This window comes from Muntiacus reevesi, chromosome 12 (genome assembly GCF_963930625.1).
Source record: "Muntiacus reevesi chromosome 12, mMunRee1.1, whole genome shotgun sequence".
NCBI lineage: Eukaryota > Metazoa > Chordata > Mammalia > Artiodactyla > Cervidae > Muntiacus > Muntiacus reevesi.
This window is the reverse complement of record NC_089260.1, coordinates 62,359,003-62,383,642: the sequence shown is the minus strand read 5'-3', so window position 1 is coordinate 62,383,642 and position 24,640 is coordinate 62,359,003. Positions and strand designations below refer to the sequence as shown.

The window sequence follows — 24,640 nt, the reverse complement described above, 5'->3', positions numbered from 1 at the left end:
ATCAGGGAAAATATTTTTTTTAAGTAAATACATTTATTCTAGACTTTCTTGGAGTATGGGAACCATGAACATACATTCCATGTGTGTTTTTTTTTTGTTTTTTTTTTAACAAAATCATACCCAAAATTCATGATCTGCACTCTCCAATTCTGTTTTTGTTTGTTTGTTCATTTTTAATTTCCCTATTATAAACTCTATTTGTACTACATTTAAAATTTTTAACTGGAGGATACTTGCTTGACACTGTTGTGTTGGTTTCTGCCATAAAACAACATGAATTAGTCACCTCCCTCCCACCCACCCCCGTCCCACCCCTCTAGGTCATCACAGAGGACCAAGCTAAGCTCACCAGGGACAAGGTCTTAATCTAGAAGAATGCAATCACAATGATTGAGTTTCAGAAACCCATAAGGCAGGTGTGAGTGGGACAGGAGGGGTGATATCTGGGGAGCTGGGTGACTTCCAGCAGTCACCTTGTTCCGTGAGGGTGCTGCCTGCTTATGAAGCAGATCTGGTCCATGGGAAGTCACCCTTGTCTTCCCTCAGCCTCAGTCCTCAAGGAGTGGAGGTTCCTCTGGATGAGTGTGTCTGCCCATGTGTGTTAAATTATTTCTTTGCTCTAAGACAAAGCTAGAGATGAAATGTGTCATGAACCTACATGGAGGGAATGAGACCCATCTGCTCTGTCCTTAAGAGTGTTTATTTTCAGCCTCTTTAGTGCATGCCCTGCAGAAGCACTTTAGAGAAGATCTTTTCTCCCTGCTAGCTTGAGTGTTTACTGTCTGGTTTCTCTAGGTCTGAGTCCAGTTTCCTGTCTGAAGTCCTTGTGTCAGTTTTAAAGTGTTTATTTATCTCTTTGGTAAATGGAGAAAAAAATGTGAATTTCTCTCAGTCAGTAGTGGAGAAGTAGCTGGAAGCTTTACTTTTCAGTCCTAGCAGACTTGTCTCATTACAGTCCCAGTTGTTCAGTTACTAAGTCATGTCTGACTCTTTGTGACCCCACGGACCGAGGCACACCAGGCTTCCCTGTCCTTCACATCAGGTGGTGTGAGTGTTGGAGCTTCCGCATCAGTTCTTCCAATGAATATTCAGGGTTGATTTCCTTCAGGATTGACTGGTGTGATCTCCTTGCTGTCCAAGGAACTCTTGAGAGTCTTCTCCAGCACCACAATTTGAAAGCATCAATTCTTTGGCGCTCAGCCTTCTTTATGGTCTCACCTCTGTACATGACTACTGGAAAAACCATGTGTGTGTGTGTGTGTGCGTGTGCACATGCACACGTGCAAGCTCAGTCATGTCTGACTCTCAGATCCCATGGACTGTAGCCCACTAGGCTCTGCTGTCCACAGGATTTTCTAGGCAAGAACACTGAAGTGGGTTGCCATTCCCTTCTCCAGGGGATCTCTGTGACCCAGGGATTGAACCTGCGTCTCTTGCATCTCCTTTATTAGCAAGCAAGTTCTTTACTGCTAGCGTCACCTGGGAAGCCCCATTTGACTATATGGACTTTTGGCTCAGTTCCAGAACCCAGACCTAATAGGGGTGGGTAGAAGGTGGTCTGGGAGCCTGTAGGATCACTGTATACCCTACCTCTCAAACTCAGTATCAGGTTATAAACTACCTTATTCAGCAGCATCTAGCTCCAAGCACTGAGATGATGGTGGTGACCAGGAAATGCCTTTTGGATACGTGAATGGATAAATGAATGAACAAACACATTTTTAATTTTCTAGTTGAATTGGTTTCTATGTTTCCTGGCACCTGAGGCAAAAAGTCAATCCCTTGGTCACTAGTTGCAAATATGTAAACAGTGACCTACCGTATATAGAGCAGCTCCACATTCACTGTTTGTGATTGATGTCCCAGGGGGCACTCTGAAGCTTGGGGGAAATGTGCTTTCCAACTCCACTCATTGAATTAAGAGCCTGAGTCCTGGGAACATTTAAGGACATACATTCAGATTGTACCTGAATTGAGACCAAAAATCCATTTCTTTAGAATCTCCCCCTCAGTTAGGTGGGTAACAGAGTAATTGTATTTTCAGCCATACTTGCTCAAAAGGTGAGAAATGCTGCTGAAAGGGAGAGCTTGACTTTGAATCCTGGTTTTGTCAGTGACTGTATTTGGTAACAGGACAGGGAAGGAATAGAATAATGTAGTCTGTGTTTTGGGAGAATCCAGATAAATACTTAAGTTGATTATGATTGAGAAGGGGAAAGTCACGGAGCAGAAGCTCCTTAAAAATTGCAGCACCACCACTGGATAATCCTAAGGCCATTCAGGGTGAATCTGGAGCATATTTTTCATTTTCCTTACTCATTGTCCTGCGTCAGTTGATAGAAACAACTTTGCCTCCCAGAGTATACACCCCATCTAGAGTACACAAGAAAAAGCACATTTTAAACCATTTTAAAAATAGGTTTTATTGTTTCAATTACTGGTCTTTTCTTATTCCTTTTGTTTAACTATAATTTAGGTGTGTGTGTGTGTGTGTGTGTGTGTGTGTTTTCCTGATTCCCATGCTACAGATGTTTATTGTAGAAAGTTGGGGAAAAAAACATAGAAGCAGGAAGAACATACAAGTCACCAGTAGTCCCAACACAGAGCAGTGCTTTGAAACCGAGGGTAAGCATCAGTTAGATCCATTAAACTTGTAACCTGTCCCATGGCCACCTAGTCTCTGCCTCTGTCCACACATCTGTTCCTGCCCCCACAGCTGGAGATGAAATGAGGATGGGTGAACTGTCCTAGGTCTGGTTTTAGGTTTTATTTAAAAGCTTCTGGGGCTGAGTAAGTGAATACGACTTTTTAGGAGGCTGAGTTCCTATAAATCAAACTGGGTTAAAAGAGTCCTGACCTTGGGTTTATTACTGTTACTGTCATTACATTTCTACACTTCAGGGTGATAGGACCTGAAGAAACTCAGGACACAGAGGTGAATAAAGCATATGACAAGCATATATTGATTGCCAAGCCAGATAAAGTATGTCTGGATCATAGGAGAGGTTCAAGAAAAGTGCACCAGGGCTAGGCAGAAGGAAAGGCAGCAGGACAAGAATGAGCAGAGCATGAGGTACCTTCGAGGCTGCTTATTTTAAGAACTGACATCAATGCAAATTGACTTCTACTTCGTGGCCTCGGTGGCTGCCTCTACACGCCTGGATCCTAACTGCTAAGACTCCAGCTGAGCTGCCTGAGTCAAAGGAAGTAAAGTGCCACTGGGGTGTTTCTTGAGAGCCCCAGGTGGACTCTTAGGAGCTGTAAGTGGTTCTGGTGAAGGAGCTCAGGAAAGCCGTAAAAATGATTCACCACCATCTGAATCATGGTGTTTTATTGAAAATCACTTGGCTTACACTTAGCAAGACATTTCATTAAGTCATCATAAACATCACAAAGACTGATACAGGCAGAAAATTAGACAATTCTTTAGGGAGAACTTAGTCTACATCCAGTATACTAAAATGTAATTATGTCACCAGCAAAAATTCTCTTTACTATATATTAGAAGGAGTGAAAATAATGTCAAAAACGCCATCACATACGTTGACCTCCTAATAGCTACTCGTGACATCATCCACATTTGTAGCTCTACAGCTGTGGAAATCTGCTGAACTTCTAGAGCCATGGTTAAGATTTCCCTGATAAACTCCAGGTTTGGAATAAAATAGCACCAGCCTCCCCAGCAAAGTCCCTATGTTCTACATGTGTGGTGACACCTCTAATTGCAGGTTTAAAAAAGTGGGAATAAGGAGAAAAGATGGTTTAGAACCAAACAGAACTTCATTATAATTAACTCTGGAGCCTTAATTTTTTGACGTGTAACCTGCAAGTAGTCATACCCCCGTGCAGAAAGCATTGCTATTGTTCACCAACACCTAGTTCTCCTCTGTTTCTGAGCACAGGGTCCTTGTTATAGTTCAGTTGCTAAGTCACATCTGGCTCTTTGCAACCCCATGGACTGCAGCACGCCAGACTCCTCTGTCCAACACCATCTGCTGGAGTTTCCTCAAATCCAGGTGCTCTAGTGGTAAAGAACCCACCTGCCAATGCAGGAGACATAAGACACCTGGGTTCAATCCCTGGATCAGGAAGATCCCCTGGAGAGGGCAAGGCAACCCACTCCAGTATTCTTGCCTAGAGGATCCCATGGACAGAGGAGCCTGCGGACTACAGCCCACAGGGTCACGAATAGTCGGACAAGACTGAAGCAAATTAGCACACATGTCCACTGAGTTGATGATGCCATCCAACCATCCATCTCATCCTCTCTCACCCTCTTCTCTTTTTGCCTTCAATCTTTCCCGGCATCAGGGTCTTTTCCAATGAGTTGTTTCTTCACACCAGGTGGCCAAAATATTGGAGCTTCACCTTCAGCATCAGTCTTTCCAGTTCAATGTTAATTTCCTTTAGGATTGACTGGTTTGAACTCCTTGCTGTTCAAGGGACTCTCAAGAGTCTTCTCCAGCACCACAATTTGAAAATATTGAGCACAGGGTCAGAGGATTATAGTTCCCTGCTCCTTTGAAGTTGGGCATGTCCATGTGACTTATTTTGGCCAATGAGGTGTGGATGGCAGTGTCTTGTGTTACTTCCAATGGAAAGCACTGTTGGAGTCTGATTGTTCTATTTTCCCTGGCCCCACATTGTGGGGCTTCCCAGGTGGCTCAGTGTTAAAGAATCTGTCTGCCAGTGCAGGAGACACAGGAGACGTGGGTTTGATCCCTGCGTCAGGAAGATTCCCTTGGAGTAGGAAATGGCAACTCACTCCAGTACTCTTGCCTGGAAAATCCCATGTTCAGGGCAGACTGGTGGGCTACAGTCCCTAGATCACAAAGAGTTGGATATGACTGAACAATTGAGCCACATTGTATTGTCAGTGTTGACATGGAGAAGAAAGTATTTTATTTTATTTACTTTTTGGTCATGCCACGTGGCATGTGGAATCTTAGTTCCCAGACCAGGGATCAAACTCACATCCCCTGCATTGGAAGTCCAGTGCCTTAACCACTGAACCACCAATGAAGTCACAGATACAGTATTTTACGCCCTTTATGATCCCATTTATAAACCCACAGAGTTGGACACAACTTAGCGATTGAACAACAACATAATCTTCTACTTCTGTCCCCAGAGAGGACCACTACCCAAATGCCCAAACACAGACAATCCTATAAGATCTTACATATCGGAAAGATAAGATTCAGAGTTGCTGAGTAACTCATTCAAGGTCACACAGCTCCTGTCTGTGCCCAAGTTTCACATGCTATTATCCGAGTCTCCAAAGGCCATTTTTCTTTCCACTAGTAAAACAATTCAGTGAAAAATAGAGTGCTTTTTTCTCAGATCGCCCTTTATGAACTACAGAGAGCCAAGACACAGGTTTTCTCCAGATTTAGAAGAAACTACTGCTGTGTTAAAGGAAAGCTGAACCTAAGAGGCTTATTCGAAAACTCCTGAGGCAGAAATGTAAGAGGAAACGGCAGAGTCCTTTCATAGCCAGCTGCAAACACACCTCATCTACTGTGCTTGAAAGGACTTTAATGAGTCAGGGAAGGATGGGGTGGATCTTACATTTTTCCCTGAGACAATTGTTGCTTAAGAGGCTGTACAACAAATGGAAACATCTTGTTCCAGAAAGAAAAGTGTCTGTAGAGCCTCCTTCTTTCCATACACCCATATAATCACCCCACCAACTTTCAAATCTCTGTTGAAATGGTTTTCAAATTGAGCTGAATTAAAATACCAGGGTAATGCTCAGTGTGGTAGACAGAATAGTGCTTCTGTCTGCAAAAAAAAAAAAATAATAAAGTCCAGTCATAATCCTAGACCCCATGAAAATGTTACTTTACTTGGCAGTATGGTATTTCAATGGAGACAAACTTGGGCAAACTCCCAGAATAGTAGGAGACAGGGAGGCATGGCATGCTGCAGTCCATGAGGTCGCCTAGAGTATGAACAACAACAGGGTCTTTGCTGATGTGATTACCTTAAGGACCTTGGGATAGGGAGATTATCTTGGATTATCTGGGTGGGTCTGATATAATCACACAGGTCCTTGAAAGCAAGAAAATTTCTTTCTACAAAAGAAATGCACAGAGGGATGTAAACTTGCCGGCTTTGAAGAAGGAAGAAGGGGCCACAAATCAAGGAATGCAGGTAGCCTCTAGAACAGCAGTCCCCAGCCTTTTTGACACTAAGGACCAGTTTCATGAAAGACAGTTCTTCCACAGATGGGGTGGAGGGGGATGGCTCAGGTGGTAACACCAGTGATGGGGAGTGATAGGGAACAGCAGATGAAGCTTCCCTCCCTCACTTGCTATTGCTCACCTGCTGCTGTGTGACCTGGTTCCTAACAGTCACCTGACCCATACAGGTCTACAGCTTGGGGGTTTGGGAACCCTTACTCTAGAAGGTGTAAAAGGCAAAAAAACAGATTCTTCCCTAGGCCCCCAGGAGGGAAGATGGGCACAATAAAGGGCAGAAATGGTATGGATCTAGCAGAAGCAGAAGATAATAAAAAGAGGTGGCAAGAATACACAGAAAAAATATACAAAAAATATCTTCACGACCCAGATAATCATGATGGTGTTATCACTCACTTAGAGCCAGATATCCCAGAATGCGAAGTCAACTGGGCCTTAGGAAGCATTGCTACAAACAAAGCTAGTGGAGCTGATGGAATTTCAGTTGAGTTATTTCAAATCCTGAAAGATGATGCTGTGAAAGTGCTGCACTCAATGTGCCAGCAAATTTGGAAAACTCAGCAGTGGCCACAGGACTGGAAAAGGTCAATTTTCATTCCAATCCCAAAGAAAGGCAATGCCAAAGAATGCTCAAACTACCACATAATTGTCATCATCTCACACGCTAGCAAAGTAATGCTGAAAATTCTCCAAGCCAGGCTTCAACAGTACAGGAACTGTGAGCTTCCAGATATTCAACTGGATTTAGAAAAGACAGAGAAACCAGAGCTCAAATTGCCAACATGTACTGGATCATCAAAAAAGCAAGAGAGTTCCAGTAAAGCATCTACTTCTGCTTTATTGACTATGCCAAATTCTTTGTGTGGATCACAATAAACTGTGAAAAATTCCGAAAGAGATGGGAATACAAGATCATCTGATCTGCCTCTTGAGAAATCTGTATGCACGTAAAGAAGCAACAGTTAGAACTGGACATGGAACAAAAGACTGGTTCCAAATTGGGAAAGGAGTACATCAAGGCTGTATATTGTCACTCTGCTTATTTAACTTACAAGCAGAGTACATCATGCGAAATGCCAGGCTGGATGAAGCACAAGCTGGAATCAAGATTGCTGTGAGAAATATTAATAACCTCAGATATGCAGATGACACCACCTTTATGGCAGAAAGTGAAGAAGTAAAAAGTCTCTTGATGAAAGTGAAAGAGGAGAGTGAAAAAGTTGGCTTAAAACTCAACATTCAGAAAGCTAAGACCATGGCATCTATTCCCATCACTTCATGGCAAATGGATGGGGAAGGAATGGAAACAGTAACAGATTTTATTTGGGGGGGGGGGGGGACTCCAAAATCACTGCAGATGGTGACTGCAGTTATGAAATTAAAAGACACTTTCTTCTTTTGTAGAAAAACTATGACCAACCTAGACAGTATGTTAAAAAGCAGAGACGTTACTTTGCCAACAAAGGTCCATCTAGTCAAAGCTATGGTTTTTCCAGTAGTCATGTATGGATGTGAGAGTTGGACTATAAAGAAAGCTGAACTCTGAAGAATTGATGCTTTTGAACTGCAGTGTTGGAGAAGACACTTGAGAGTCCCTTGGACTGCAAGGAGATCCAACTAGTCCATCCTAAAGGAAATCAGTCCTGAATATTCATTGGAAGGACTGATGTTGAAGCAGAAGCTCCAATACTTTGGCCACCTGATGCGAAGAAGTGACTCACTTGAAAAGACCCTGATGCTGGGAAAGATTGAAGGCGGGAGAAGAAGGGAGCGACTGAGGATGAGATGGTTGGATGGCATCACCAACTCAATGGACATGAGTTTGAGCGAGTCCCAGGAGTTGGTGATGGATAGGGAAGCCTGGCATGCTGCAGTCCATGGGGTCACAAAGAGTCAAACACGACTAAGCGACTGAACTGACCCCCTACACCTCCAAGAGGGAAGGTAGCTCTGCTGACATCTTGATTTTAGGTCAGCAGACTAAATCTGGTGGACTTCTGACCTACAAAACTGTATGATAAATGTGTGCTGTTGTAATGCCCTGGGTTTGTTGTAATCTATTACAGAATCAATACTAAAGAAATGCACTTGGGAATATTATGGGTTGAAAGTTTTTTCTAAAACATAAGTCTGATCATCTTTCCTCACTTCCAGGTCCAGTTAGACTGCACATCCTGCTGATTCCACCTGTAGAGATAATATTTATGACACTAGCTACTATCCTTTGAGGACTTGCTTCATGCCAGGCACATGCTAGACATGTTACATACCTTTTCTCCAATCTTCACAACTCTTGCCAAGTAGGTAATCATTCCTTTACATCCGATGAGAGAACTGAGACTCAGAGGTCAAGTGACCTGCCCAGATAGAAAGGATGCAGCCAGGATTCAAACCTTCCTGTCCTCCTTTGCAGGTATCTTGGGTGCCAGAGATAGGGGTGGTGGTTGGGGAACCTCACCAGTGTTCCAGAATCTGGCTCTTCCTGTCCATCCCCATGGCCATGGCCTTGACACTGGTCCTCCCACCAGGGTTTCGGCTCATGTCATGTGTCATGTGCTCAGTCATGTCTGACTCTTTGTTGCGACCCCATGGACTATAGCCTGCCAGACTCCTCTGTCAAAGGAATTTTCCAGGCAAGAATACTGGAGTGAGTTGCCATTTCTTCCTCCAGGGGATCTTCCCCACCCAGGGGTTGAACCCATGAGTGTCTCCTGCACCACAGGCAAATTCCTTTCCCACTGAGCCATTGAGAAAGCCCAGAATTTTGGTTACTGCTTCCTGAAAGGTCCCCCGGCCTCTGGATCTCATCTTCATCCATCCGTCATGCACTGTAGGGAGAGCAACTTCTCTAATACATTGACTGGTTCTTGTCACTTCTCTGTTTAAACTCTTCCAGGGGTCCCCACTTTCTGCTGCAAAAGGTCCAACCTTCTTGCTTGGCGTTCAAAGCCTTTCATAGTCTGATTCTGAGTTTAATCCATCCTGCTCCATGATACTGACCCATCAACACCTGTTTTTCACCAAAATATGCAATGGTCTTTTCATCACCATATATGTGAAACTCCTTATAACACAGACAAGGAAAGTATAGATCAGAGATGTGAAGTTAGATGCCTTAGGTCACATAGCCTGTATGAAGCAGAGTTAATACCAGACCCCAAACTCCCCATTAGACCACCCTGAAGCCATTGAGGGATCATCTCAGATCCCTTCCCTTTCCTTCTTTGCCACAGTTGCTGAGTGAAAATAACCATTCTCTCTTGTGGGAAGGATGACCTCCAGTCTGTTCTCCACATGAAATAAAAATCTAGTCATTCTTTTCCACTTCTTAAAAATCCTCACTATTCACTGCCCTTAAAGTGAAGACTGAAGCCTTTAAGGGTGTGGCCCCTACATGACTTTTCAGCTCCATCTCAGGACCCTCTGCTTCTCACTTGGTACCCACTGTCTTTTGCTTCCTCCCACCTCAGGGCCTTTGCGCATGCTACTTTCCTCTGTTAGCATGCTCTTCCTCTCCATCTTTCTTCCTGACTACGAGACTGGCTATGGGTCCTTGTTGAGATGCTCTTTCTGATCCCAGTACTTTGCTCCTATTAAATCTATCAGTCTGTATTTATCTGGGTTTATGTGATTATTTGATTAATATCTTCTGTCTAGCAAACCCTATGCTCCTTTAGAGCAAAGATTTACTTTATCTAGAAAATTGTGTACTTTTGAGTCCCCAGAGTTGATCACAGCAATTAGAATTAGGATGGAACTCAATAGTTATCTGTTGAATGAATAAACACCAACTGGCCCCAGCTGTGACAAAGACAGTTTAGTTTTCCAATTTCCATTCATGTGTCTTTTGAGGGAAAAGAGCAAGAAAGGCACAGACCATTTCTATTACTGGAGAATTGGATATCATATCCTGTGAGTTTTTTCATGATGTTGTTGCTGGTATTCCATTTTCCTTAGTTAGTTTGAGGGGAAAGATTAAATGTTGTCTTTTAAAAAAAAAAATAAGCAAAACCACTCTGAGCCAGATTTAAGAAGTAAGAACAACTCTAATCCATCAAATGAATAGATTTAAATTAATCAACTCTGAGGGATGGGATGGGGAGGGAGGTGGGATGGGGGTTAAGGATGGGGAACACATGTACACCCACAGCGGATTCATGTCAACATATGGCAAAAACCACTACAATATTGTAAATTAGCCTCCAATTAAAATTAATTAATTAATTAAAAAAATTAATCCCATTGAAGAATACAAGTAGGGATTCATGACAGCTTCTTGGGAAATGGGTATTCTGCTTTAATTTTTAAAATTGTTTTAGTTTTTGGTTGTGCTGGGTCTTCACTGCTGTTTGTGGGCTTTCTCTGGTCGCAATGATCGGGGGCTACTCTTCATTGCGGTGCATGGGCTTCTCATTGCATCGCTTCTCTTGTTGCGGAGCACGGGCTCTAAGCGCATGGGCTTCAGTAGTCGTGGCTTGAGGGCGCTAGGGTGCGGGCTCAGAAGTGGTGCAGGGCTTTAACTGTTACACGGCGTCTGGCATCTTCCCGGGCCAGGGATCAAGCCCTTGTCTCCTGCATTGGCAGACAGGCTCTTAACCACTGTACCACCAGGGGAGTCCTAAATTTTTAAAATTCTTAAGCTGTAGTTCCTTTAAAGCTAGCTGTGCACAGTTGGCCTAGAACATGATTTTATTTTATTTATTTATTTTCTACACAGGATAGGCCATGAATGATAATCTATATGTAAAACACCAGACAGAGCTGATTCCAAAATTATCCTCATTTACCATTGCTCCTCACACGTTTCTTTTAGCACCATCTGATCTGAAAGTGTTTCAAATACTTTTGCTTTTCAGCATTCAATATGACATCAAAGAAAATTTGAGCTGTATTTAACTTAGAAGAATTTTCCATTTTTATTGTTTTTATTGTGGATTGAACAATGTGTATTGTTTCGTCAAGTGTTGACTTGGCATTTCACTGTCCAGAATCCAGTAGAAAGCATAATACTTTCCTCCCAAATCTGTCCTAAAAACAAAGTTGTTCTTTTGCTTTTCAACATCGCCGCAAACGTGTGTTGTGCTTTTCCCTAAACCTCATCCATGAAAAACACATTCCTTACTTAGTGTTCTTCTTAGACAAACCATAATCTAGAGATAAACAATATCATGAGGAGGTTCTGGATGCAAAATCCATGGTAACAAGAGGCTGCGTTTATCTTACCTCTGGTGTATCCCACGGCTATCCACACAAGGGACGCTCAATAAATAGTTTTAAATGAACATCTTTAAATTTATAATTGTTTATTAAACATTTGATGTTAAAAACAAAGCATATTTATTTTAGAAGTCTTAGGAAAAATAGAGAAACAAGAAGGGAAAGAAAAGATACTGCTACTTAAAGTGAAAGTGAAGTTGTTCAGTCGTGTCTGACTCTTTGTGACCCCATGGACTGTAGCCTACTAGGCTCCTCTGTCCATGGGATTTTCCAGGCAAGAGTAGTGGAGTGGGTTGCCATTTCCTTCTCCAACTGCTATTTAAAGATGACTACTATTAACACTTTGGCATATTCCTCCAGACATTTAATTTATGCATATGTACATATTTTTCTTTTTAAATCATGCTTTACATAGTTTTTTTTTAATTTACAATGTACTCAATGTATATATTCCATGCCATCAAATAATTTTAACTATGTCATTCTTGATGTCTGTTACTTCACAGTAAGAATGATCCATAGTTTATGTAACTAATCACACTAGGAAACATCCTCATGCTATAAATGCTCTAGTTTTTAGCACTTTAAGAAAATAGGACATATGTTTACTAAGGAGTGAGTGTTTAGAATTCAGGGAACAACACTAATACTTCAATATTTTGTGAATCAGGAACATTCTAAATAACTTCTCATGTGGAAGTAACATGTGCCATTTTACAGAAATAACATATATGTGAAGTGAAGTGAAAGTCGTTCAGTTGTGTCTGGCTCTTTGCGATCCCGTGGACTATAGAGTCCATGGAATTCTCCAGGCCAGAATACTGGAGTGGGTAGCCTTTCCCTTCTCCAGGGGATCTTCCCAACCCAGGGATCAAAGCCAGGTCTCCCTCATTGCAGGCAGACTCTTTACCAGCTGAGCTATGTGTAAGACTATCTAAAGAAAACAGCAGCCCCAGTGCTTCTGGTGTCGAGAGGGGACCCCAATCCAGCTTCCTCCATACCACCAAATGGCCCCTCAAGAAAGAAAGAAAGAAACTGTTGCCATACTTCTTCGTGTTTGAGGCCAAACATTCCAATTCTTTAGTTTCCTATTTCACCTGAGAACACTAGTCCCTCACTTCCGCTCCATGCTTTAGATGGGATGGCAGATCTAGACTGTGTTACTTTGAAGATCAGAGATTTAATTTAAGAAAAACTGACCCCATCTGACAAGTGTATTGGGTATTGTTTCTAAGACTGCTTTTGAAATTAATCTGTGCTTAAGAGTCATGACAGAACCTACCATATATGGTGGTAAGACTGAATAATGCAAAGGATGGTTATTCACATCACGGTGTAGGGCTAGGGGAACACCATAGTTGGTGGGGATTATATATCTGACTAAAGAGAATTCCTACTGGTCTCATGGAGCTCCCCATCCTATTCACACATACCTAGAATCATATTTTAATTCCCACTTGGAAATCGCCATATGCTAAATCCATTTAGCATAAACACAAATGGACTGCTCCAGAAGTCACTACTACTACTGAGCATGTTCTACAAGCAATTAATGGAGAACCAGCAACATCTCCTTTTTAGAAGTGACTTTCAATGATAAAGTATTTTAAGTGGTATATATAAAGTTTATTCCTAGCCAGCTTCTCAGCCTGAATAACTGAATGTGTCCTATAAATTGTAAGGATTAAAGCAATGTTAAGATATATGGGTCAGGTGGCTGGTATTCCCATCTCTTTCAGAATTTTCCACAGTTTATTGTGATCCACACAGTCAAAGGCTTTGGCATAGTCAATAAAGCAGAAATAGATGTTTTTCTGGAACTCTCTTGCTTTTTCAATGATCCAGCGGATGTTGGCAGTTTGATCTCTGGTTCCTCTGCCTTTTCTAAAAGCAGCTTGAACATCTGGAAGTTCACAGTTCACGTATTGCTGAAGCCTGGCTTGGAGAATTTTGAGCATTACTTTACTAGTGTGTGAGATGAGTGCAATTGTGCGGTAGTTTGAGCCTTTCTTTGGGATTGGAATGAAAACTGACCTTTTCCAGTCCTGTGGACACGACTGAGCGACTGAACTGAACTGAACTGAAGATATATGGGACAGGTTAAACATCTAGTAATTTGCTAAAATGCTTTTAGTTTAATTTGCAGTAAAAAAAATTTACTTAATACTTAAAAAGAAGTGTTTCCAAAAATATCTGAGACCTAGAATTAAACTTCTCAGAATAAAACCAATTATGGAAAGAAAATATTCACCTAAGTCAATTTGAGGTCACCAGTGATTACTATAGGGTAAAGGAACCATTATTTCATGCTGCCCATGGGCAAAACCATGACTTAAGGCTTTTCAGTTGGAAAAAGGGGTAGCAGGGGTTGAAGTAGGGAGGGACTGTTCCTCTCCAATTTCCTCCAAAAAGAGCTGATGTGTCTTTAGTTATAGGGAGTGACTCTTAGGTCTTTGGGGTTACCCCCTTAGCACCCAGTATGGTGCTTGCACAGAGCACACATTCCTATCTATCTATTTACAGATGAGAAAGAAGAGGGGATCAGCAGAAAGGGAAGGTCTGGATTCTCCATGACCCTCTACGAGCCCCCAACAATCCTTTGGCTGATGGCTCCCGGCAAGGTATAGATGAAGAGGACCAGGAAGATGATGAGGATGATCAGAATGAAACCGATGATGATGTACTTCTTGTAATTCCTCCAGATGAGGTGGTACAGGCACTTGAAGGGGCTCACGAACCAAGAGAAGGAGGTGTTCGGGCGGCTGAGAAGGAAGCAAGAGAAGATCAGGGGAGGTGCCAGCTTGTCAACACATCAGAATTTCAAGATCTCAGGAAGGATTTCTGACTCTCAGTTTTGCGAGGACCCACAATCAGAGGCCTGAAAATGGGAGAAGACCATGTTGTCTTCAAGCAGGAGCAAGCTAACTTTTTATGTGATAATGATTCCTCATCATTCTAAAGAGTGGTCCTGAGGAGGACAAGAGCCTAGTTAGAACCTAGCCAGAGAACTGAAAGCCCTCTGTCTGCCCTACCCTGACCAGTTCAAGCCTCACCTCTTCCATGAAGCCCTCCCTGACTACCCTAGTCCACAATAATTCCTCTCGTTCTGAATTGCTACCTCACTCATTGCTTGACCAACCCCCTTTTTGAACCTAACATGTGTTTTCCACACTCTGATAACTACTTTATGAATCTGTGTGCCCTCTCTAAATAGACTGAAAGCTTCTGGAAGGCAGAGTTTATATATTATATTTCTCTGGTGTTCTTCAAAGTGGTTTTTTTTTTTTTAAGTAGGTACAGTAGCTTAATAAATAATTTTGAATCAATGAAGCAACCATTATGTTCCCAACACTATGATAGATTAAATATAGGTGCAAAGAAGGAGACCCTTGGGGTCCAGGGAGGAATAAGATAGCTGTAATTTGAGAGGATATTTTGTGTATATATTTCATATCTATCAATATCTATGTTTACTTTTTTTAACTTCTTTTTTTTTTTTTTTTAGTTTTTCTGATTTGGATCATTTTTAAAGTCTTTACTGAATTTGTTTCAATATTGCTTCTGTCTTATGTTCTGATTTTTTTACCACAAGCCATGTGGGGTCTTAGCTCCCAACCAGGGATCAAACTTGCTCTTTTAACATTTGAAGGTGAAGTCTTAACCACTGGACCACCAGGGAAGCCCCATGTGTTTACTTTTTAATTGATATATAACCATGGTTTAAACTGAATATGGTCATCCTTGCTGCTAGTAATTCTACTTCTGGAAATTTATTTTAAGTGACAATTTATAAAGGGGAAACATTTTTATCATATTATAATAATGGAAAAAGGTAGAAGTAAATTAAACATCCAACTATGGGATGGCAACCAACTTAAATATGGGTATTGAGTCTGTGAACAATTCCACAACCATTAAAAAAAATCCTCTGACAATTATGGCAACAAGATAAAATTTTTCAGCCAAGGATAAGTGAAATATAAAGATAATTTTGCATGTATGATTAGAGAAAGACTAGGAAAAAAATTCATGTGAAACTCACATTTGCATACAAAATTAGTTGAAAAAATATATGAAATTATTCTGGAATTGCTTATTTTGTAGTATTATGAAAAAGTGTCCTTTCCATTTGCCAGATACTAAGATTTTTGGAATATTTTTCAATTATAGAACCATGCCAATAAAGAATCAGCCTGCAATGCAGGAGACACGGCAGACCTGGGTTTGATCCCTGGGTTGGGAAGATCTCCTGGAACAGGAAAATGGTAACCCACTCTAGCATTCTTGCCTGGAGAATCCCACGGACAGAGGAGCCTGGTGGGCTGTGGTCCATGGGGTTGCAAAGAGTCGGACATGACTGAGTGACTAAGCACAAACAAAACAGAAAGAACCAAAAACTACACGAATTGGACCTATTGACTCCTCCTCACTTCTCGCCTCTCCCGGAGGGATGTTTTGGAGAAATGCTTGCATCCACTGATATGGGGACCACAGAGGGCCTTTCCCGTGTCTGATCCCCTCGCCCCCGTGACTTCACTCACTTGGGCTTGTCCAGGGGCTCTGGCTCCTTCCGGGCTTTTCCGACAGGATTTTTCTCAGCTTCCTCTGCCGTCACGAGGTGGAACTCGGCTTCAACCTTGCCCTGCACAAAGACAAAACTCTCAGTTTCTAGTCACAAAGCGCTGCGGGGTGGGGGCTGGGGGGGAGGGCAAGGCCAACTTTCTAGAAGAAGTGTTATCATGTGGGAGAACGCCAGGAAGGATTTTGACTAACCAGCTGCTTTATTTCGAGGAAATATTATCTTTTTGGTCCTGGGAGAAGCCATTTTTACGATGGACAATAAAAGTCCTGAAATAACGTTACTCGACTTTTGTGAGGTCCCATGTGTACACATAGCCACACAGATTTCACTTGTAATCATTTAATATCTGTAGAAGCAATATGAATTATAGAAAATAGAAAAGGGGACTAATTACTTGAGTAGCAAACCCTTTTGAATCTGCTACCATCTTTCTTCTCTGTCAACGACTCTCAAGCGGAGCTGGGTGTGTATGGACCTACATTTGCCAAATGGATTTTCTGTCATCCTCGTTTTTGTTGTGCCCTCTAAGTATTTTAGAATTATCCTTTAATTCTAGCACTCTCTTCCCTTCTCTTCCCTCAGAGAGAAACAGTCTCTTTGGTTTGAAAATTGTGAATCATAAGCTTCTTCAGAGCACCGTGTCAAGGTTATTGGCAGGGATGTAAGTCTTGAGTTATCAAAGGATGAGACAGGACTTCTGTAAAAGGTGAGAGTCATTCTTTCTTGCTCATTCACTACTTTTGGAGGCTCCCTGTATACCAGGCACTGTTCTCGGCCCTGGGGGCTTAATGATTAAGAAAAATAGGATCCTTGATCTACTAGAGCTCCTGTTCTTGGTGGAGGAGACACTCTCTCCTGCTCCTTTGGTTTTGTGGATCAAGATTCAAGATGAGGGACTTCCCTTGTGGTCCGGTGGTTAAGACTCCATGCTTTCAATGCAGGGGACACAGGTTTCATCCCTGGCCAGGGAATTAAAGTCCCACATGCTGTGTGATGTGGCCAAAAAAAAAAAAACAAAATTAGAAAAGATTCAAGATGATAGGAGGGACACAGAAGTGGCAGGAGACAGGAGCAACATCAAAGAATTTTAGCACCTATGTTTGCTATTAAATTTGCCTTTCTGAATCCCGTGTGGATGGGGCATTATCTGACTTTTGAGGTTGATTTCCTACCCAGGAAAAAGGTCTAAGGTTCTAACGAACCAATGATCTAGTGTTAGCTTATTTATTCTTTCTGAAAAAGCCAGGGTTTCTTCATATATATATATATATATATATATTTCATTCTTATTTATTTATAATTTTTTTGTCTGTGCTGGGTCTTCATTGCTGCACGGGCTTTTTCTCCAGGTGCAGTGAGTGGGGCTGCTCTCCAGCTGTGGTAGGCAGGGGTCTCATTGCGGTGGCTTCTCTTGTTGTGGAGCACCGGCTCTAGCTCGCGCGGGCTTTGGCAGATGTGGCACATGGGCTTAGAGCACACCATGGGTTGTGGTTCCCAGGCTCTAGAGTGCGGGCTCAACAGCTGTGACCTGTGGGCTCAGATGCTCCGCGGCATGTGGGCTCTCCCCAGATCCGGGATCAAACCTGTGTCTCCTGCTTTGGCAGGTGGATTCCTTACCACTGAGCCACCAGGGAAACCCAAGCCAGGGCTTCTTAACAAACAGGTTTAGTTGCTGGCAGCCACAAAAATGTAATCATGGGAGAAATTAGAAATAGAGTATATGGGATGAGTGTGGGTCCCTGGGTTGGAAAGATCCCCTGGAGAAGGGAAAGGCTCCCCACTCCCGGATTCTGGCCTGGAGAATTCCATGGACTGTATAGTCCATGGGGTCACAGAGTCAGACACAACTGAGTGACTTTCACTTTCACTTTTTTTTCACTTTTTTGGAGCAGGTGCAGAGAGGTAATGTCATGGCTGTCTGAATTAGTAAAGAAGCACAGTGGGCTTTTATTACAAGTGAAGTCATGAGTTCAAATCTAGGTAGACTCATCCATTCTTTAGACTAGTACTGTGACCCAACTCAGAAGGGATTAAATTCATACGACCCAGAAATATCCCTTAAAAATATGTGTATATATACTCATTCCTGTTGAGAAATTTTGGCTCCATCAGCAATGACTTGCACATAAAAGGACTAAGGAAATACTTGGAAAGAAAGAATATAAAGTTTTATCCATTCTTGTCACTCCTCTACACATCTTTTAACAGCACAATAATAGCAATATAACTCTAACTGTAATTGCAATGCTTTATTGAATTCTTGTTTTGTCCCAGATTTGTTTTTTTGTTTATAATCTGTCTATCATAGTGACTAGCAAAGTAGGTCTCCTTTATATGGATAGAGAAATAAAGCCATAAAAGTCAAACAACTTTTCCCAAGGTCCCATAGGCAATTAGATAACCAACTGGAATTTGAACCAAACTCTGTATGATTCCGAAGTTCATGCTCTTTCCTTTATAGCAGGCTGCCTTCCAATTGCCAGATAATTGGACTAAAATTTTTATGAGACCCTTCCCAGCTCTAACATGAGATGATTCTATGATTGTCTTCATCATTGCCACCTAAAGGTATTTGTCTTCTTCGGCCTTAGTTTCCTCATCTAACAAATGGCCAGAGGCTCTTTAAAGCAACTTGGCTCTAACTTTTAGGTTTCATGAAAGGCAGAGTTAGAGCTTAGGATAACCGTCTAAGATTTCATGGCTGGAATAAACCCAAGAAGCCAGCTCCCATTGCATGGCAGAGAGGGCTTCCAATCTGCAAGATAAGACCCTCTGGCTGGTCTCCAGAGGTTTTTCAGCAATGATCTGGGCTCCACTGCGCAACAGTTTTATATGCTAGGAGCCTCATTCAACTCCTCTAGACTTGACAGAGCTTAAGAGTCACTAACCAACTGCTGGGCTCCAGAATGTTTGGAAGAGAGGACAAAATCCAATGGAGAACAAGTGAGTATGAGAGTGAAGGGATCACAGGTGCCTTTTTTTCTTCATTGCTTAACAATAAGCTTAGCTAGAGTGCGTATAACTTGCATGGTGGTGTATTATTCCATATAAACCACTTGACAGCTTGGCGAAATAGATGACATTTTATTTCTAGTTTACAGCCCAGGAAACGAAGGCTTGATGATGTTTGCTAGCTTATGTCACAAAACTAGGATTTGTACCCAGGTCCTCTGACACCAAATCCCATCCTCCACTATTTTGGAAGAAAAGCTATGACAAACCTAGAGTATTAAAAATCAGAGACATCACTTTGCCAATAAAGGTGTATATAGTCAGTGCTGTGATTTTTCTAGTAGTCATGTATGGATGTGAAAGTTGGGCCATAACGAAGGCAGAGCACCAAAGAATTGATGCTTTCAAACTGTGGCACTGAAGAAGACTCTTGAGAGTACCTTGGACAGCAAAGAGCTCAAACCAGTCAATCTTAAAGTAAAGAAACCATGAATATTCATGGCAAGAACTGATGCTGAAGCTCCAATACTTTGGTCACCTGATGTGAAGAGCCGACTCATTGGAACAGATATTGATGCTGGGAAAGATTGAAGGCAAAAGAAGGGGGCGACAGAGGATGAGATGGTTGGATGGCATCATTGACTCAATGGACATGAATTTGAGCAAACTCTGGGAGACAGTGACGAATAGGGAAGCCTGGTGTGCTGCAGTCCATGGGGTTGCAGAGAGTTGGACACGACTGAGTAGCTAAACAACAATATCTGCTATTTTATGTGTCTAAGTGGTTTCATTCTGTGGAAGAAGTGAATCAGCCTATTTATTTAACAATCAATCAATATGCCTTTTCTGAAATATTCAAGAAGAATCTCACAATCACTGCCATTCCCCAGCATTAGAATATATTTTTGATGTTAAATGTTGAAAAACACACACTTGCTATAAAGAGGAAAAATGTTGCACAGATGAAGCCAGATACAAAATAATACACTATGTGTGATTTCATTTAGCTAAAGAAGGCAACAGATCAATTGATGAGGTTAGAGGTCAGGATAGTGGTCAGGACAGAGGCATGAGGGGTCTGGGTCACTGGAGAGGTTCTGCTTCTTTGTCTAGGTACTGATGGGAGTGTCCAGTGTGTAAAAATGCGTGGTTGGTACACTTTTCTAGAATGTATATTACTCTTTTCTGTATGCAAACATATTATGTATTAATAAAACTAGCTTTAAAAAGAAAAGAAAAACATGTTTTTGACTTCCATCTAATGGCTGGCCTTCAGTAACAGGGGATAGTAGGGCAAGGCATAGCATAACACAGCACAGGAATTGAGTGAGTAGGATTTTGTGCAGACAAATTTATATCTGCAATCAGATTCTACCACTTACTAGCTGTGTGACCTTGGGTGAGTTACCTGCCCGCTCTGAGTCTCACTCATCTGGGGATGTTAATAGCATGTACCCCATAAAGTTGCTTTGAAAAATAAATAACACTTATACAGTGCTCACCCCAGTGCTTGGTGAATATCAAACTCTTAAAAAATCATAGTTCTTACCTTGAACACTACTTCATGAACAGAAACGCATAATTTAATGAGAAATATATTATGCTTATTCAGAAACTCTCAAAAAAGTCCCAAGGACCCATATTCTCACAGAAAAATTTTAAAGGAAAAAAAAAAAAAAGGAGGCAGAGGGTATGAAATGAATTCTGCCCAAGTCATAGGAGTCATCAGCTAATATTATGAAGAGCCTCGACCACGTTTCACTGCCCTGCCTGAGTGGGCATGAAGGGTTTATCTGGCATCACAAATGCAACAGGGGGAAGGTGTTTCCTGACGCAGTCTGATAAATGCTGCTCCTCATTCCATATCTCTCCACACAGAGGCCATATCCTATTTCAATCATCAGTATTCAACCAAGCACCAAGGAGAGGCCTTAAGCTAATAATATCCTCCCAATGTAATTTTAAATCAGAGTTGGGAAAAGTGGACACTTTGAGAGACTGTTAACCTAATGACATCTATGGATGGAAGAAAATGATAAGGAAAGGTCCTGAAAAGATTAGATTTGTGGTATCACGGCCATTGCTTATGGGCTTCACACTTCACTGAGCCCGGAGGGTAGAAGCTGGGGGAGGCCAAGAAGTGATTCTGTTGAGGTTGGATATGCTGTCTTCAGCAATAATGATTGCTTTCTAAACACAACCTTCACTTGTATAAGATGAGGCATTCTCATACATTAACAGTTGGAATGTATGCTGGTTAAATTCTTTAGGAAGAGGACTACATATACACACAATACATACATATACACAAAAAAAGTGAAAGTTGCTCAATCATGTCCGACTCCTTGGGACTCCATGGACTATACAGTACATGGGATTCTCCAGGCCAGAATACTGGAGTGGGTAGCCTTTCCCTTCTCCAGGGGATCTTCCCAACCCAGGGATCGAACCCAGGTCTCCCACACTGCAGGCAGATTCTTTACCAGCTGAGCCACAAGTGAAGCCCACATACCCATATATATGTACATGCACATATGCATGTGTGTGTGACTGTGTGCATTACAGTACATGATCGTACTCTGGACCTAGGAACTCCATTTCTCCATAGCTAATTTAAGGAAATAATTCAAAACTCAGTAAAAGCTTTAACACAAAACACATAGTCATTATTCTTCTGGATATTCAAATTGTCCTATTTGTTATAATGAGATATCTCAGGGTCACACTGCATTTATCTGCCCCTGGCCTGGAGCCAGCCATTTCCCCAAAGATATATGGATTCCTTTAGTAGGAATTGGTATTTAGAAACAAGTATCAGGGTGATAGGGATCTTGTTTGCTACTGGGTTAGAAAAAAATAATTTTAAATTCATGAGTCAATGATGATACAAAAAAAATAAAGCAAGAGAAAAAAAATCTCATTTACCACCACTAAGTATGAATCTTACACTAATTCTTGATTCAAAAACTTGGTAGTGAATGGAGAGAATTAAACATTTATCTGATTTTTTTAGGGGATGTGGTGACTATAATATATATCCATTTGATGAGAAAAAGCTCTTCTTAACACATAAATGCCAACTAATAAATGAAAAACAATGATATAATTAGATAATATATAGATGGATGGATAGATAGATAGCCAGATAGACAGACAGATGATAGATAAAAATGGCTGGGGGCCTACTTGAAAATAAAATAGATCAAAAAGATAAGTAATAGCAACATATCAACTATGACTGAATCTTATTTTTATAAAAACAGTTAGAAAATACATTTGAGGGCAACAGGGTATCCTTTTTATAGAAGGAGAAATGAATATGATATGGATATCAAGTTATATTATACAATATTATTAATTTATATGTGATGATGACATTATAGTTATGTAAGAGGATTTCCATATTCTCAGGATATGTACATGGAAGTATTTAGGGGTTAAGTGTTAGAATGTCTACAACTTACTCCTAAATGGTTCAGCCAATGTATGTGTGTGTGTATCTATACCTATACGTATATATATATATATCTATATACACACATATATATATTCACATATAGAGGTAAAATAAATATGGCAAAGTATCAAAAAATGCTGACTCTAGATGGTGGGTATATGACTGACTGATCCTTGTCCTAGTCAACTTTTCTGCACACTTAAATTTCTTTAGATGGACACATGTTGAGGAAAAACACATGATTTAACTGTGGCATTTCTATTTTCAGAATATAAAGAGTTAATCATATTCATAATACTATGTAGAGGAATGCTTATTATAAATTGAGTAAAACAAAATGAACAAGGCATTATTTTTAACACAGAGTGATCACGACTATATAAAATTAACCAAAATCTATATACATCAGGAATAACAATATGTATTAGCAATTGTTTTTTTGAGTAATGTGCATATGGGCACTATTTCTTCTTTTCTGCATTTTGGTGTCTTTTGAATTTTCTATAAATGCATACAGTATAGTTTGTCTTAAAAACAATCTTCAGGTGAAAAATATCTCCCCTCTCTGTTCCTGTAGAATCTGAATTTGCCATGTACTCCTCAGATAGTTTGTCTGTCTACAGGTCTCCTCAGCTAAACTGTTAATTTCTGGATGGCAGGAATGCGTCTTATTGATTGCCGAGCCTTTAGTGCCTAGCTTATGAGTATGTAGCCGCAGTAAATGCTGGCAACTGTTTTTTTTCGCACTAAACTGAAGGCAAAGAAACCTCTCTTTTAATTTTAGTTATTATGCTCTTGGGACTTACCTGGGCTACCTACCTGTAGACTCACAAGATTAACCTATAAAAGAAACTGATCTTCATCTCCTCAAAGAGTGATTTCTTTGAAGGTTGCTTTTAGCAGGATAATAAGATGCATGATGCAAAGTGTTTAATGAAAAATGTGTTCTATACACATTCCTGTCCCTTCACCAAAGGATGCCCATGCTTTTGTAATTCCATTTGGAGCTGTTTTTCACTCACTCTCCATATTCCACACTAGGAGCTGTGTGATCCAAGTCTCTCAATTACACCACTTGGGTGTACAGATAAGTGGCTTTAAAAATAAGCCTGGCAGGTGGCAGAGCCCATAAACAAACCCCTCATGGCTGCTGACGATTGGAATAAGAGGACAGTGATGTTCTGACTGCTGGCTTCAAGGCATAGGAGGGGAGTTTACGCAGAGTTGGAAATAGAGAATGTCTTTGCTAGAAACACATCTTGGAGGCACCCAGTCTAAACTACTCATTTTGCAGGCATGGAAACTGTAAAAATGAGTAGACGGAAATCTCAATTTAAATAGAGTGGAGAGATCAGAAGAGGGGGCTCTCATGCCCTATGGGGACAGCAGAACCTAATAGGAAGAGAAAGACTTCCTCTTCTCGCCTGGTCACAGCTTATCCAATGAGAGACAGTCACGACTCCGCCAATGAAAAGTCATGGATTCTTTGTTAACTATAGCACTCCCAGCTTCCTTTTTCCCTCCATAAAAGAATTCTGTCCATTTTTTTGCTAGGGACTTGCACATGGCTAGCCATGGTTGCAGATCTTGAGCTACAGTTCTTTGTTAATCCCAAATAACCTGTTTCTGCTGGAGAAATAGCTAGCAGTCTACTGTTGGAGCATGTATCAACACTTTATACCTTTTTGTGGTTAAATTTTATTCCACTGTATGGATTTACCTGATGGTGACATATTTAAAGCCACTTAAATCTCAAAATGGAGTAACTATGGTTCAGGCATCCAAAATGGATGCCAGGTGGTTTTGTTCCTAAATCATTGAGAACTTCAACCTTCTGAATTGTATCAAATTCTAAGACACCACTCAGTTCAGTTCAGTTCAGTTGCTCAGTTGTGTCCGACTCTTTGCAACCCCATGAAGCGCAGCACGCCAGGCCTCCCTGTCCATCACCAACTCCCGGAGTTTACTCAAACTCATGCCCATCGAGTCGGTGATGCCATCCAGCCATCTCATCCTCTGTCGTCCCCTCCTCCTCCTGCCCCCAGTCCCTCCCAGCATCAGGGTCTTTTCCAATGAGTCAACTCTTTGCATGAGGTGGCCAAAGTACTGGAGTTTCAGCTTCAGCATCAGTCCTTCCAATGAACACCCAGGACTGATCTCCTTTAGGATGGACAGGACTAGTCATCTTCAAAACAGTATCTGCCACCAGCTGCTCCCTGCAACCTTGCA

The 24,640-nt window shown here is 41.4% G+C and overlaps 1 protein-coding gene across 1 annotated transcript in view; it reads right to left on the bottom strand.

The window, feature by feature from the left end:
* Positions 1 to 13,345: 13,345 nt before the first annotated feature.
* Positions 13,346 to 24,640, bottom strand: part of FER1L6 (fer-1 like family member 6) — a 128,202-nt gene continuing 116,907 nt past the window's right edge. Inside the window, exons 40-41 of the mRNA XM_065902806.1 lie at positions 15,962 to 16,062; positions 13,346 to 14,182 (exon numbers count right to left, since the gene is read on the bottom strand). Of these exons, the coding sequence (XP_065758878.1) occupies positions 13,999 to 14,182; positions 15,962 to 16,062 (285 nt within the window). The 3' untranslated portion in view covers positions 13,346 to 13,998. The remainder of the gene's footprint in view (positions 14,183 to 15,961; positions 16,063 to 24,640) is intronic.